We start from the raw sequence: 15,659 nt of genomic DNA on the forward strand, positions 1-15,659 counted from the left end.
ACGCAGCACTCCACAAATACAAAACACAACTTAGTTCTGTTCATTTTCCCAAATATTCCTTATTTGTCAGATTTAAGTAGGGTTTCATGTCGTGTCCTTGAAAAATGCTGGACTGTGAAAATACCCAGCAAGGGAGTGCGTGTGCACTTTCTTTTTGAGGAACTGCATATAAAAACCCTCACCCCTGGGCCAGGGAAGGACATCGTCACCTGTGACCTGTTGCCTTTACAGTGATGATGCCACATCAACACCTGGTGTAGGGCTGACTCCTTGTCTGTGAGGGCATTCCTTTGATGGAACAAAAAGACTAGCACAGAGGCAAAAAATAATCTCTGGAGAGGTTGTTTTTCTGCAAGCCCAGCGTTGCCTGGTTGTGGTTCAGTGGAACAAAGTTGCCGTTAAGGCACAATATTATTTAGTTTGAATACAAAAATTCCAGTCATTTTGCTGAACAACTTAAAAACGTGGAAGAGGTTGCTCATCAGCATTGAAAATAGGTATGTTGGGTAATTGGCATGTGGGGCTGCAGCAATAGCAGAAAGTGTCCCAGACTAATTTCTATGCCCTGTCCATCTCCTATAGATTTTTGACTTGGAGCTGCCAGGTGTCATGCTTTGACAAAACTTTCATTTGCTTGCATTTTCAAAAGAGAAGGAGTCTAACAGGATTATTGCCTGATGAACTTGGACAAGGATTGAATCAGGTTTTGGTGTTTCAAGGCAGTGCAGCCCTTGGATTTTCAAAAGAGGAGGAGTCTAACAGGATTATTGCCTGATGAACTTGGACAAGGATTGAATCAGGTTTTGGTGTTTCAAGGCAGTGCAGCCCTTGGATATCAGTATAATTAACATGGGTATTGTAAAGTCAATACATGTTGCTAGTACTGCTTCACTGGTTTGCTATATGACTTTAAAGCAGAGATTGTGTCTAATGAGCTAGGTCATGCTTACTGGGAAATGGGAAATAACACTTTTCCTCTATGGTGATGTTTGCTAGCTATTTATTCTCATTATGTTTTTTATTAATTTCTTCTGTCTTTTATTCTTTCACTTCATCTAGGGGTCTGCTTTGAGAACAGTTAGAAGTCATCAGCCTGATGCTGTAATTCCTTTGAAGAATACTGGACTGGGAACTAAGAACTAATGTTTAATTAATGTTTTGATGTGGTTTTAAGCAATGGGTTTAACTACTGCCTAGTTTTTCTTTCCTGGGAGTTATGTCAAGCACTCCTAACTGCTCAGAGATCCTGCTCATAGCCGTGGCATTTGCATCAAGCAGGGGAATTTGAGCATTATGAGACCCTTCCTAGCAAGCTTAGGCAATCAGGGACTATTGTTCATGGAGAACAGATTGTGGAAATCCTGTGACATTTTAAAATTAAGCCAATCTTTCCTGAAATCCAGGCTAAGGACAGTGCTGTTGTTCAGAGTTATTGATTGGTGTGTGTCATTTATTACCCCTCAAGGTCAAATCTGCCTGGCTGCCTGAATTTAGGGTCACGTGAAATCTTCACCATAGCTGTTAAAATTTTTTCCATGTGCTCCCTTGCCACACTGGAGAGGAATAAGGCATTCCTGGGATGCCAGCCAGCAGCAAAATTTTGGGATCTCATCTCTGGGATGAAGAGAAGAAGCAACCAATACTGGTGGACAATTTTCCACTTGCAGTTGGTTTAAACTACACAGAAGAAATTAATCATTGATTCAGTGGTTAGATAGATCTCAGTGCAAATACATCCCTCTGGTTAGAGAGTTCTTAGGTGCAGAACTGAGATTTGCATCCCAGCTATTTTGGGATACAGAGAAAATGGAGTCCTCCAAAGGAACAGGGGTGTCATTCATCTCAGGGCATTCTTTTGACATTTGCTTTTGGTAGAGAAAATTGCATAGGCAGTTGTAAACTAAATAAAAAACTGGGGTATATTAAAGGTAATTTTTAAAGAGAGTAGTTGGTAAGGTGTATATTTTGCATAGTTGTTTACTTCTGGGTTTTTTTTGTAAAATTTTGAACAGTCAGTTAATGGGCTGTAAATCTCTAGGATTTTAATAAGATAATGTAGAAATAGATTGCTTAAATCTCTGAGAGCATTAATTGCAAAATACATGTTTACATTAACTTCAAACTGGAACTAGTGTTAACTATTTGTGACTTATGTAAAGACAACCACAGTTAAAAGGTTAACTTAATGCTACAATTCCAGTTTGCTTGTGGGTTTCCTTTTTTTTTTTATTTTAATAGCACCCATTCAGAGAGAAGAAATAAATATTGTGAAATCTGATGTAGGTATAAAGCCTGACATGTAATGCTTTTGTAAAAATGTGCTGAGCTTCTCCAGAGAATATTCATTGCATCAATAAATCAGAACTAGAGGAGACCTAAGGATAAGGCTGTCTTTTTCAGTCTAAAATCACTCTTGTACACACTCAGTTTAAAAAACTAAAATAAAAATTTGCACATAAAATTTGCAGTTGGGTGTCCAGTCTTGCCCAGCTCCCAAGTGGATTGTAATTTAAAACTGAAAGCATGGCACCACCTGCACTATTTGAATGTTTTAGTTAAGTCCTGGGAAAATTATTTTCTAGGGAATGACTTGAATAACAGGCCTGGCTGGCTCTTTTACTCACTTCATATTTTTTATAATTCTGGTTATTTTTCCTGTTTGCAGCTTTCCTGGGCTGTTATCATCCTGTGGAGCTGGTGATCTGCTGTGATAGGAGACAGAGAAAATAATATAAGGGATGCAGAAAGAGGGTTGAAGTAGGGTATTATAAATGGCAGTGCTCTGGTATTGTGGATTTCAGGGATATAGTACTTTCCATCAGGGAAATTTAGACCTGACCTGTCATCCCAGCTGTTGCTCAGACCACAAACTCTGTGTTTGAGAACCTTGTAAATAAACTGATATTTTGCACTGGGAACAGATAGTATAATGTCTTGAGATCAATAATTAGGCAGCCACAGTATATGATCAATAAAAATCCTGGTGATAGTTTCCTCGGTCATGGAATGGGCTTGCCCCAGAAATCTTGTTGGCTTTTTTTTTTTTTTTTCCCAGTGTGGTGGTGGTATCTATTTATTTATTTATTTTTGTTGCTTTAGGGTTTTGTTTTTTTTTTTTTGGTGGTGGCAGTGAGATTTTTATTTTCTTTTGAATCTTCATTCTGTAATCCACAATCTCTTTCTTCCACAGCTCTGCTGGCAGAGAGGTGGTGGAAGGGACAGATATATTGGCTGATCTGTCCCACTATACCAGTGGTTTTCTGTTTTCTGTAGTAAATACTGTCTTGGCAAGGCCAAGGGTGGAAGGGTGGTCACGTCAGCTGCAGAAGAGGTGGTGGGCTTAGCTTATATGGCATTTATTGGTGGTTTAAGTTACCAGAGCAGTGGCAGCACCGAGGCAATGTCAGCTGCCACCAAGAACAGCCTGTCTCTGGCCCGGGGTAGCACCTCTCTGGCAAAGCACAGCCCAGGACGTTTGTCCCTGCACCAGCAGCATTCAGACCCTGGGATGGGTCAGCCGTAGGAACAGGAGTGTCTGCTCACCTCCTGCAGTGGTGGCCGTAGAGTGACTGCTCTTATGTCACGCTCTTGTGACTACAGTAAATAGAGCCTGTCTCTGGGTATACCTTTCCTAAGAGAGAAGGCTTGTTATTATATGGTAGTGAATGCCTGGTTGCTCAATAACTTCTCTGGTTTTACATTTTGTTCAAAATTTAAAGGAACTCGTTACAATTTTTAACACAAAAAATGATTAATTACAACCTCCTAAAAGAGAGGTGCAGGTTTCTTTGACCATAGCCAGTTATAGATGTCAAAATATCTCATGGGTATATTTACTCTATGACACTGATTCATGCATGCTCTGTCACAGACTGCCACGTGAGTTATACAGACTTCAAAGGATAGAAATGCTAGAAGCCTTCAAGGAGGTCAGTTTGGGATGGTCACAGTCAGGAGTCCTGACTGGATCTCCATTACAGTAGTGGACAGAATGGTGTTGGGTTTTTCCATAGCCTCAATGATGGTCTTCAACATGCTCATGGTGGGATGGGGAGGGGCAGGTACCAATATCCACACTCCTTATGACCAGTGACAGGACTCAAGGAAACAGCATGAAGCTGAGGCAGAGGAGGTTTAGGTTGGATATCAGGAAAAAGTTTCTCACGCAGAGGATGGTTGAGCACTAGAATGGTATCCCCAGGGAAGTGGTCACAGCACCAAGGCTTACAGAGTTCAAGAAGGGTTTGAACAAATGCTCTCAGGCACATGGTGTGACTCTTGAGGTGTCCTGTGCAGGGCCAGGTGTTGAACTAGATGATCCTAATGGATCCCTTCCAACTCAGAATATTTAATGATTCTATGTATCAGAACTTTGTTCTTTCTTGGGTTTTGGTTGCTTGTGGAAGGAGGAAGAGTCCTGGTTGTAGTCAGTAGTAGGAACAGGTATACAATTTGGGCAGCACACTTGTACAGTAGCTTTTGCTGCCTGTTCTGTGTGTCACTTTGCTCTGCAGGGCCTGTTGGTGTTGCAGGTACAATACAACTCATGCCATATATTCCTCCCCTGCCTTGACTGACAAAATAATTTGGTAAAGTCACAAACCAATGCTGTGTTTTTCTAGAGCATTTATCTGGTTTATTTTGCATTACATAAAGACCAGCCATTAGATGGGTCTCATCCCTTCTGTGTTAATCCAGCAGCATGAATGCAGAGCGAGAGGGCTGTGGTTTGAATGCGAGGGCCCCGTGCACTGCTCTCCTTATCTGCTCTCCAATCTTTGAGCTCTTACATAATATGTTTAAGACTGTTTTTTGACTAATCTCTTTTGGGGTCTCATTTTGTGCTCTTAGTCTCCAGCAACAAAGAACTGCTATGCTTTTCCCTTGTGAAATCCTTTCCAGAAGGTGCACATTATCTGCTACAAGACAGGGCAACGATGAGCATCAATTTCCATGGTAGAGTAGAAGCCTGGATTACAAATTACTATTTAATCCTTTTTGCGTCAAAGGATATAATAATCCTTGTAAAATGTGCTCTAAGTCTTGTGCTTGGCTGTGTGAGGTTAAGGGGCAAAAATCAAAACAGGAATCTCATAAAAAGTAAGACATGGGGAAATGTGTGCGTTCCACATAAATTTCAGAGTATATGTTTAGAACTGCATTTCAACAGTCAGAGATAAAGATGATGAGCTGATACCTAGACTACTAGTTTTCATTTCTCTCCATCTTTTCTACTACTCTGCTAGCAAACAGTCTCTGTTGTGAGTGTTGCTTGCTGAATTGCAGTAAAGAATTTTGATAACAAAGTAAGCATTGCTCTAATTTGATTTTTTTCTCCCCCCACAAGTAAGAACATTTACCAAAACTAACAAATATGGAGGTTTCTTAAGACTATGAGAAAATCTGTTTTATTTTCTAAATCATCATTCTGTGTGTGTCACGCATTGTGATTCTTTAAGGGAGAGAAGGGTACATGAGGGATAAGGATTTAGTGTTTGAAGTTGCAGACTGATGGCTGCACAAATTCCTGCCCAAGCAGCTATTTTAAGAGGGGCAAAGTTTAATAAAATAAAAAGTTTAGAAAATAAATCCCATGGTGACAGACCTAGAGTCCTTTCTTACCACACTGAGTGTGCTGTAACTTTGTTAGGTAAAAAGCAGAACAAGTAAGTTGTTTGAAACCAGTAGTTTCATATGATTAGTTTCTTCCATATCTTTATTACTGGCCTCTGTACCAAATCAGATGGGGCGTACTGGATAGAATCTGTTCTTCTTACTGTGTAGCAATCCACAGAGAAAACCTAGATGTAAGTGATGATATATTTGCAATATTACTAATGGAATGAACCGAGCTAAGCCGTTTGCTGTTATTTTCAGTGCAGTGTATTTAGAACATTACTAATAACCAAATATTCTGTATGGTCAAAATCCAAAAAACAGAGTCGGACCAGATTAAAATTGTTATCTCCTATTAAAGAACACAATTATTTGATCATATAACCATCATTCCACAGTAGGGTATTTTTGTGCCAAATGCTAATTGCATGCTTCTAGTGTGACAATGCATAATGTGGTGTCCTTGCTGTCACAAAATGGTCATCTTGCAGGTGAAGACTGCACTGCACCAGCCCTTAGGAAGCCATAAAATGTTTGTGTTGTAAAAGGATTCATATTTGTAGATTTTTTGCTTTTCTTTTCTTTGACAAACTTACAAAAACCAGGAATATTCCCCTGATCTATCTTGATGTTGTATTTTGGTAAACCCAGAAGTCAAATGCTTTGAAAAGAATACCCATATTTCCTGCAAAATGAGTAATTTCTGTTTCTTTATTTGTTGCAGAAAATGACTGAAGAGCATATATAAGTCACCCTGGAAGAAGTTGCTTTGCTGTGAGCTTTACATGAGCATCCCCATCCTATGAGAAGGAAGAGGAAAAGGATCCATCAGCCTTCTTAGCTGTAAAATGGGGACTGCAGGTGACGACATGGCTGCAGTGGAGCAGAATGCCTCCTTGAACCCTCTGTGCTTTGAGTGTGGCCAGCAGCACTGGACAAGGGAGAACCATCTCTACAACTACCAGAACGAGGTGGATGATGACTTGGTCTGCCACATTTGCCTTCAGCCCTTGTTGCAGCCGTTGGACACTCCCTGTGGACACACTTTCTGCTACAAGTGCCTAAGGAACTTTCTGCAGGAGAAGGATTTCTGCCCACTGGATCGAAAAAGACTCCATTTTAAACTCTGCAAAAAATCCAGCATCCTTGTTCATAAACTGTTAGACAAGCTCTTCGTTTTGTGCCCCTTCTCTTCTGTGTGTCAGGAAGTGATGCAGCGATGTGACCTGGCGGCACATCTTAAAAACAGGTGAGTGCTGCAGGTGCTTGCGTTGCATTTTCCCTACACGCTTGTTTATGGCCAGTTTGTGTAGCAGTACAAATTGTGGGCAGGAGAAGGGGAGAGAGTTGGTGGTGGCTTTTAAATTCACAGCAGAAGAACTGTGAAGAAGACCCTAGGAAATGGTCAGTCTGTAGCTGTGCACAGGCAGTCTGTAGCTGTGCACAGGCAATGCACTGGATTACCCTTCTTTTGTACATCACAACAAAAATTAGTGAAGACTGCTTGGTGATAGCCATAGGGAAAATGACATGGATCATTAGAGGTCTGGAGAAAACTATTTATCAAGAAAAATACAATAGTGAGTGATTACAGTAGAGGAAAAAAAGGCTGAGGAAATGGAAAAATTAGAGATGTGCAAACTCTGTCTGCAGAGAGGAGAGAACTGGTGCAGTAGGAACAAAGAAGATCGAGTTCAGATTTTAGGGGAAAAAAGCTTTATAATGGTCAGGCACTGGCATAGCTTGGTACGGTAGTACTTGTCCATTCCCCATTTTTAGAAGTGTTTATGAACATGTTAAACAAACTTTCATCAGGAATAGTTACATCAGAATTGATTCTGCTTTGAGGTAGGCAGATGGACATGGTATCTCTTAGGACTGATGGACCTTCTCTGCCTGTCGTCCACTCCAGGGACACTGGCGACCACCCAGACAGGTTCATTTGAGAGGTGCGTGGACCTGCTCCATGGACTTGCTTCCAAGTCTTGGTCTTTGTCCATTTGGAGACTCTTGGAGTCTCTCTCTTCGGGTGGAGAATGATGTTGCAGAGGAGATTGGGAGTGTGTGTGTGGTGCGGATGTGCCTGCAGGCAAGTGCTCTGCAGGGAAGGGGAAAAGGACAGAGACCACCTGCCTTGGAAACTGTTCGCTCACATTCATATTTCCAGTGTGCCCTCTTCCTTTTTCCACACATTCTGAAGGCTTCTGCGGATTCAGAGGTTGGGAGGACCCTGGGCATGCAGAAAATGCCACAGCCCTGTGGACTATGGTGAGCGTGGAGCTGCCTGGCTATTTTTGATTGTGGTAGTATGGTGTCCATGTCAGGGAGGTACAGGGGCTAATTAGGAGCCTTTCTCTCTATGTTTTTATCTTCTTTTTTTTTAAGTTCTCCACATGGCTTCCATGTTAGTTTAAGCACTTGCTTGTTTATTAGTGGCAAGTATTTTCTGATCTATATGATGACTTGGGGGTGGTGAGGAGGTCTAACTGTTTTATGATTCTATTTTAATAAAAGGCAAAATTTAACTGATTAGATTTTAATAAGAGGCAAAATGCTAGCAAGACTACTGTAAATATTTGATCCTTCTTCTGCTTTCCCACTGTCATATCCCTCACCTCTTCAGTCCTTTTTCCTTGGCTGACATAGTTTTGAATGATATTAGGGCTGTTTAGAACAAGGTCATGTAATTTATTTGTACATAGAACACTATGTATGTACTCTTTAAGTATACGTGAAATATCCATTTACTTAATGCACAAGGTTATAATGGAATTCAAGTGAGCTGAGTCACAAGCTTTTTCTGTTTGTCGGCTGGAAAAAGCTTTCAGTTGCAGAAGGCTGCTCATTTTCAATTCCTTCTGTTGTCTTGGTTATCTTGGCTGATACACATTATGAGTATATGGTGATTTACAGTTTTCAATTAAGTTTATTTGCAAACATCTGAACACCTATAAATTACCATTGCTGACATAAATGATGGCAGCGACTGCATAGTTTGAATTAATTTCTATAAGGATTAGTGAATCCAGTAAACTTCTACTGATCATTACATTTAGGAAAGAAATACAAAATTCAGTATTGTTGTAATTGTCAGCATTGATTAATATAAACTAGTCTCAACAAGCCTTTACGTGAAGTGGTTTGTGTTCCTGAAGAAAGCAGTATGGTTGGTTAATTTTCACTGTCTAAAAACCTTCACATTAGGGTTTTCCAGTGTTTTTTATTGGCTTCATTTGAGCATAAAAGCTGGAAGAAAATGTCGTTGTATCCACCAGGTGCCTCAGAGTGTAAGGAGTATTACTGTAAGATGCTCCCACAAGGAGATGAGAGGCATCAAACACAAACCTGATTACTTCACAGTCACTAATTGCACTCCATGATACCTCATTGCACAAAGAAAATACTCTTGATTTCTCAAACTCTTGAGTTTCATTACATTCACTTGCAAACTTGTTTTTAAAGTGAAACACAGTGCATGTAATATGATTTAAAGGGCAGAACCATATGAGTCATGCACTGTTTTTCAGTCACTTGGTATAGAAAATTTGTTAGTGTTTGGTAAAGTAAGTGTCATTTCATTCCCTGGAGTTGTTTAAGGAAAGACTGGATGTAGCACTCAGTGCCATGGTCTAGTTGACATGGTGATGTTTCATCATGGATTGGACTCTGTGGTCTCAAAGGTTTTTTCCAAACTAGTTAATGCTGTATTTCTGTGATTTCTAGATATCAAAGGTATATTTATGAGAAGAAAATCTGACAAGAAGTTAATGAGATTTTCTGTGTATGATTTTAATTGAGGTAATTCTTGCGGATTATTCAGAAGTGAAAGAAGTCTGTTGTACAAAATCATATTGTGAAATTCTTACAACTTTATAATGAGAGGGTTGAGTATTGTGTTTAGTGCTTTTTAGTTGGGCTTTAGCTGTCACCTCCTGTATTTCCCTATGGTAGCTTAAGTTACCAGTTTGGATGGAGACATTTTTCCAACTGGGTAATGTTGCAGGTAATTTTATGTCAAATTAAGTTTGACCTTTATGTAGGATTGCATTTTTTGGAACTGAAGAAACGATTGAGCTATTCACTGGGTGTCACTTAGCATGCTTAATATATGGATTTAGCGTAACAAAATCCATGGGAAGACAAGTTGTAAAGATACAGAACTTTGTCATTCAAAGTCATGGCAATGCCAGTTAGTTTGGTGTTTATGTCAGTGCTGGTGAGCCCTGTTCTTCCCACTCTCTCCCATGTTAGCTGCAGTTACTGTCCCTGCCTGGCACTATGGAGCACCAGAAGTGAAGAGGATCTATGCGATTTAACCCTCTTTTGAATAAGTAGATAGGCAATAGATTCATAGTTTTTACATGCCATATGGACTCTAGCCATTGCTGGAAAGGTAAACAATCTCTCTGTGGTTGTTCTCTGCTCTGAAGCCACTTAACTCCTTGTAAGCTTCTCACATTGTTGGCTGGGAGAGGGAAGTATTCAACAAAACCACTCTTATTTTTCCTTAGTCTTCTCTGATTCCCAAACCTAGGTAACTCCTGGTGCCACATTTTTCCCACTTGCTTATTTTTTTCCTTCCTTTTTTTTTTTTTTTTCCTGTCAAAAGAGAAACTAAGACCCAGACACTTAACTTTCCAAAGCTGCACCAGGTTTTACTTTGAATTGCAGCTGTAAATCTTGCCAGAATTACTGCTTAAGGTCACTTTGCTGGCAAAGTTTTATGAGCAATAGCAAAGGCACTTGGGTTGCTTCTTTGCTTAAATACAGCTCCTGCTCGGAAAATGATTTAGTACAACTGGTTTGAGGTTTTTTTAGTGTGTTTGCTTTTATCAAAACCACTGGACTGGGCAGAAGCTGATGGCATAGGTTACAATGAATTCTTTCTTTTCAGTAGTCAGTGAGCAAATGTGTTTTTCAAGCTCCTACTGTTATTTCACAGAAATACCCTGTAAACTACATCTTAATTTTGCATGAAAGCTCTTTTTATCAGCAGAGAGGGATTGCTGCTGGTGCTCCAAGAAGTCAGCTTTTAAATGAGAAATCCAGCAGACTTGGCTGTAAAAAAAAATACAACAAAAACCCACCAAACAAAAAGACCCATTTTTCTTCTCTGTCTGATAAGAATTAAGAGAAATTGAGGGTAAAAGCTATACTTTGTCACTGTCCAGAACTGAGCAGAAACTGGTACTGAAGAGGGTAGAGGAAGAAGCTGAATATAAGCAGAAGCTAATTTCACATCCCTAGAATAACTGCCCTTCAGTCTTCCCATTAACTTCACTCTGTTGCTTTAGCTGGGTAGTTTTACTATCATGGAATAGTTTGAGTTGGAATCTTACTCTTGAGCATCTTCTTTCATGAAAGAAATTAAAGAATTTCTAAAAATTCTTACAACAGTCCTCCATTTGTTTTTGCTTCTAGACAAGATGTTCTGGCTTTATTGGTAGGTATGAAATACCATTTCTCTAAGTTTGAATTCAACCCTTATTTATGCAATTGGGTTTTATGAGAATGTTTTTATGAGTAAAGGAGTCCAATCTTCAAAGCTTGTTTTGATCACAAGATGCCCATCTGTGTCCATAACGTGTTACAAGGTTTAGTCCAAAATGCTCTTTATCCCAGATACTTGGTGTTAGTGAAAGTGTGCACCTTTGGAGATTTATTGGCACTTAACTGTTACAACTGCTGTATGGTTTTGCTGTTTGTGAATAATACATTTGTACTGCCAACAAAAATCTTTTTATGTTGCAAGTAGAAAGAAAAAATATCCATATAGATGTGCTTGAATATCAATACAGGGCTTTGCTGTTTGGAAGGTGGCATGCTGTGTTTAAAGACCTAGAAACTGGCATCCCATGAATTAATGTCTCCACTAGACTGCTACTTTCCTGGCAATGCAGTTGCACTGTACTAGACTGAAATTCAGAGTCTATTATAATTACTGGTTAATTTGGGTAAGAATCTGTGGGGTTTTACCCTTTTTTGCTTCATACAGTGCTGCACAAAAGGGATTCCACTGAACTGAGTAGTGTGCTCAGGAGGCTGTTTAGATTTCTTGGTATTAGCTTTTGAAATTATAATTAAACATCATTGGCCAAAACAAACCTCAAATCTATTTATATTTTGTGTGATGACTTTCATCAGCTGCCAGGTAATGATGGGAGAATGTGTTGTGTGAGGGAGGGTGGAGGAGGACCTGGCTGTGGTTTAGGAGGCTTTGACAGAAATAGGATACTTCCAGGGATGAGTTTTGTGCTGTCCTGGTTTGACACAGCTTAAAAAAACCCAAAACTCTAAGGTGCGCTTTGCCACCTTGAGCAGGTCCTTTGGGCTCCTCAGGCCTTGTGAGATGGCTGAGTCAGAGTCAACAGCAGTGCAGTGGTTTGTAGGAGGTATCTAAGGAAGTGTCTAGCTCACAGAAGTAGTCCAGTAAGGCTGGACTCAGCTGTCAGGCTCAGAGGGATTGAAGCGTGGTTCTCTGACAGTGTTGGTTTTGAACTGTTCATTTACCTCTTTGCTGAGAAATCACCAATTCTATAGCACAGCAGTTCAGGGACAGCAAGGACACGCAGCCTGGGGTGGTTTTGTCCTAAATTCTGGTGAATCGGTGTGGGGGAGCTTGTCTATCAGAGCTCCCAGCAGACAAAAGGTTTTCTCTGCAAGAGCATTTACCCCTTGCTGTGTTGCTGCAGAAGTGAGTGATGTTGGAGATGGTTCCTTTTTTTTTCCGCCCTGTTGCCAGCTTAACATTTGAGGGACCATGAGGCTAACCCATAAAGTTAAAATACGCTAGAAATATTGGGGGAAGTAATAGCATCTTTCCTTTTCTTGGTCTTTCGGGGCTGTTGTTTTGAGGTTTGCATTGTGAAACGATCAGTGATAGAAATTTCCTGCTGATTTTCACGTGTAATTGTGTGTCTCTGGCCACCAGACAGATATATTGGCTGATCTGTCCCACTATACCAGTGGTTTTCTGTAGTAAATACTGTCTGGGCAAAGCCAAGAAATAGGGTTATGCTCCATCATTAAAATAAGAGAAACGTTTTCACAAAGCAAAACCTTTCAAATAATTTTCATCTTTCCTACTTACACTTTCTTAATTTTGAAGAACAAAATGATCAGCAGTTGCTTTGGGAAAAGCCCCAAGGAATTATTTCTGAAATGCATCGTGTCATAATATGAGCGGGCTCTAATGTATGTTTTTATGCATATTTCAGAGCATATTTGGGTTACCTTTTCTACTCTTCTAAACATGGAGAACACAAAGGGAGACATAAGACAAGGGGAAAACACATCGAGAACTCCTCTGGGGAGGCCTTATAGCCTTTAGACACCTTTAGATACTTCTCAGTGTCTAAAAGGGATATAAGAGCTGGAGAGGGATTTTTTTGTAAGGGCATGTAGTGATAAGTTAAGGGGAATGGCTTTAAACAGAAAAAGGGTAGATTTAAGTTAAATAATAGGATGAAGTTCTGTACTGTAGGGGTGGTGAGGCACTGGAAGAAGTTTCCTGGAAAAGCTGTGGATGCCCCATCACTGAAAGTGTTCAAGGCCGGGCAGGATGGGCCCTGAGCAACCTGGTCTAGTAGAAGGTGTTCCTGCCCATGGCATGGGGGTTTAAACTAGATGATCTCTAAGATCCATTCCAACCACAGCCACTCTATCATTCTATGTATATCATTAAAAAAAAAAAAGGTATTTTCATATATATATATATATATGTAATAGATATATCTATATATATAATAGATATATCTATATATATTATATAATTGATATTATATATTTTATATATAATTGATATATCTATATCAAATGTTATGTGTGTATAACATGGCTGGGAGTCACAAAAGCTTTATCAATGTTCTTTGGATCTGAAAACTTTGTTAGCAGGTTATCTTCAAAATCCATGCTGAAACTGTCTAACCATATAATTACCAGATTCTGCTTTAATAAGTTAGGATGTCATTAGGCTTCTGCTGACTTTTACTCTGTTAACACATTTCTTCTCTTGCAAGAATAAATAATTACTTCTTTTTTTTATATAACAATCTGCCAGGTTCCCAAACACTGAATCCTACTCAAGAATGTGGTTCCTTTTTTTCTGATACTGCTCCAGTATGAGCATTTTGGGGTCATCAGCAGCTTCAAAAGCAGGAACTTTAAGGACATCAAATACTGTAAGAAGTGATTTATCAGATACTGGCAAAACTGTCGCAGAGGCAGATGTAAGATTGATGTCCACATCTAATTATGTGCACATAAGTTCAAGATGATTCAATAAATGAAGGCTTTCCATAAATTTGCAACATTGCGGCCCTTTTTTTGCAATGATCTATTGTAGACTTTTAAACATAAGCAAAAAAAAAAACTGCATTAAGAGTAATGGAAACTTTAAAAACTGAGTGTGTAATGAAAAGCATCAAATACTGTTGCATAAGGGAAACAAAAATTGCACCTCCTATGTGAAGTCAGAAAGAAAAAACAGGAGACAGGAGGGAGATGAGAACACCTTCTATTGGCCCAAGAGACAAGTGATGAACAGAGTTGTTACTTTTGCTAAGCCTCTCATACAGACTCCTAGAGAAGCAGAATTTTATTTCAGTATTTTAACACTTAGATTGCAATATAGGGAAAATTTTCATCTCTTTCCTCCTTTGAATAAGTCCAGGAAAATATGATGCTTACTTCTTTTGGCTTACTAAGGTGAAAGAAGATGGTTTCAGTAGGTCTCCAGTTGTGTCTTGGAACAGGGCTTCTCTTATGCAGATTTTATTTGCCATCTTTCCAGCAGGTTATCTTCCAGAAACTGGAATGTACAGAATCCACCTTCTAGTGGAAGGTGTCCTTGTCCATGGCAGAGGGGCTGGAACTAGATGATCTTTAAGGCCCTTTCCAACACAATCCATTCTGTGATAACAAAATAAGTCCACATTCAGAAGGTGTTACGGCACATTGAGTTCATGGCCAAAAAACTACCTAGTAGAAGTTTTGTGAAGAAAGCAGTATTGGTGTTTTGCCACTAAAATGTATTTTGGCCTTAAAATTCAATGTGTTTAATATTTTTTTTTTTAATGCTGTGTTTAAAGCTATGGTTTTGAAGAAGACTGATTTTACTCAATGAAATACTTGGGCATTTTGTGCTACAAACAGGGCTGCAGGCTTGAAGCATGATATCAGTGTTGTCTTTACAGGTGTCCTGGGGCTTCTCATCGGAGAGTTGCTCTAGAGAGAAGGAAAACGAGCAAGTTGCAAGCAGAAGCAGAGGGTGAGAGTGGTCTCAGCGGGCCGGAGCAGCCCAGCAGTTTATCTCCGGACGCTGATCAGGGAATAGTGCCAGCTGAGCCAAGCTTTACCTCGCCCACCCTGCCTGTGTGGACAGACGAGCCCAGCATTGACAATCCGCCTTTTGAGGAGAACACAGTAGTAGACAGTATGTCATCACTTATCTTCTCAAGTCTCTTTTATCGGATGTGGAAACATTTGTGGTGTCAGAGCTTGTCTCTTACCAACTGTGAATGTGCATCGTCGTCTTTGGCTCTTTTCTTTTGCAGTTTCTGGAGAAACATTAATGGATTTTGATTATGTGCAAGTTTACAACTGAGATAAAGTCTCAAGAAGGGAAGAAATATCTCAGAGTGTGTGCCGGCTAATGTGGTGCTATATCATCATTTATTGTGTCACGGTGTAGTAGTTCATGTTAATTTGCTAGTGGGACTGGCCGCACAAGTGAGATGGAAGGAGTGTATTTTCTGTAAAATTATAAAAGTTGTTTTCTAAGATAAGATTTGTTTTTCCCTCTTCACTCTTTCCCCCCAGCTAGATCAGCAGCCTTCTCACACACTGAGTGCTGTTGTGCTGGAGCAAAAAGGCAGCTGAGTTACTCCAGCACCCATCTGCACTGAATGAGCAGTTAACACCTTTAGCATCCTGGATTTTAGAGAGAAAGTGCTGAGCCTTACCACAGAGGAAGGTGGTCCTGTCCCCTTTCTTCTCCTCTATATTTGCCATCCTTTGGCATTCTCCTTTTTCCTCTTTAGTTG

At 39.9% G+C, this 15,659-nt stretch overlaps 1 protein-coding gene across 4 annotated transcripts in view; it reads left to right on the plus strand.

Annotated features, from left to right (window-relative positions):
- LNX2 (ligand of numb-protein X 2) overlaps positions 1-15,659 on the plus strand; it is a 59,879-nt gene that overhangs the window by 26,559 nt on the left and 17,661 nt on the right. For all 4 annotated transcript variants that reach the window (XM_068181213.1, XM_068181211.1, XM_068181214.1 and 1 more), the window contains exons 2-3: positions 6,341-6,865; positions 14,811-15,049. In XM_068181213.1, the coding sequence (XP_068037314.1) occupies positions 6,465-6,865; positions 14,811-15,049 (640 nt within the window). In that variant the 5' untranslated portion in view covers positions 6,341-6,464. The remainder of the gene's footprint in view (positions 1-6,340; positions 6,866-14,810; positions 15,050-15,659) is intronic.

This window comes from Anomalospiza imberbis, chromosome 2, assembly GCF_031753505.1.
Source record: "Anomalospiza imberbis isolate Cuckoo-Finch-1a 21T00152 chromosome 2, ASM3175350v1, whole genome shotgun sequence".
NCBI classification, from domain to species: domain Eukaryota; kingdom Metazoa; phylum Chordata; class Aves; order Passeriformes; family Viduidae; genus Anomalospiza; species Anomalospiza imberbis.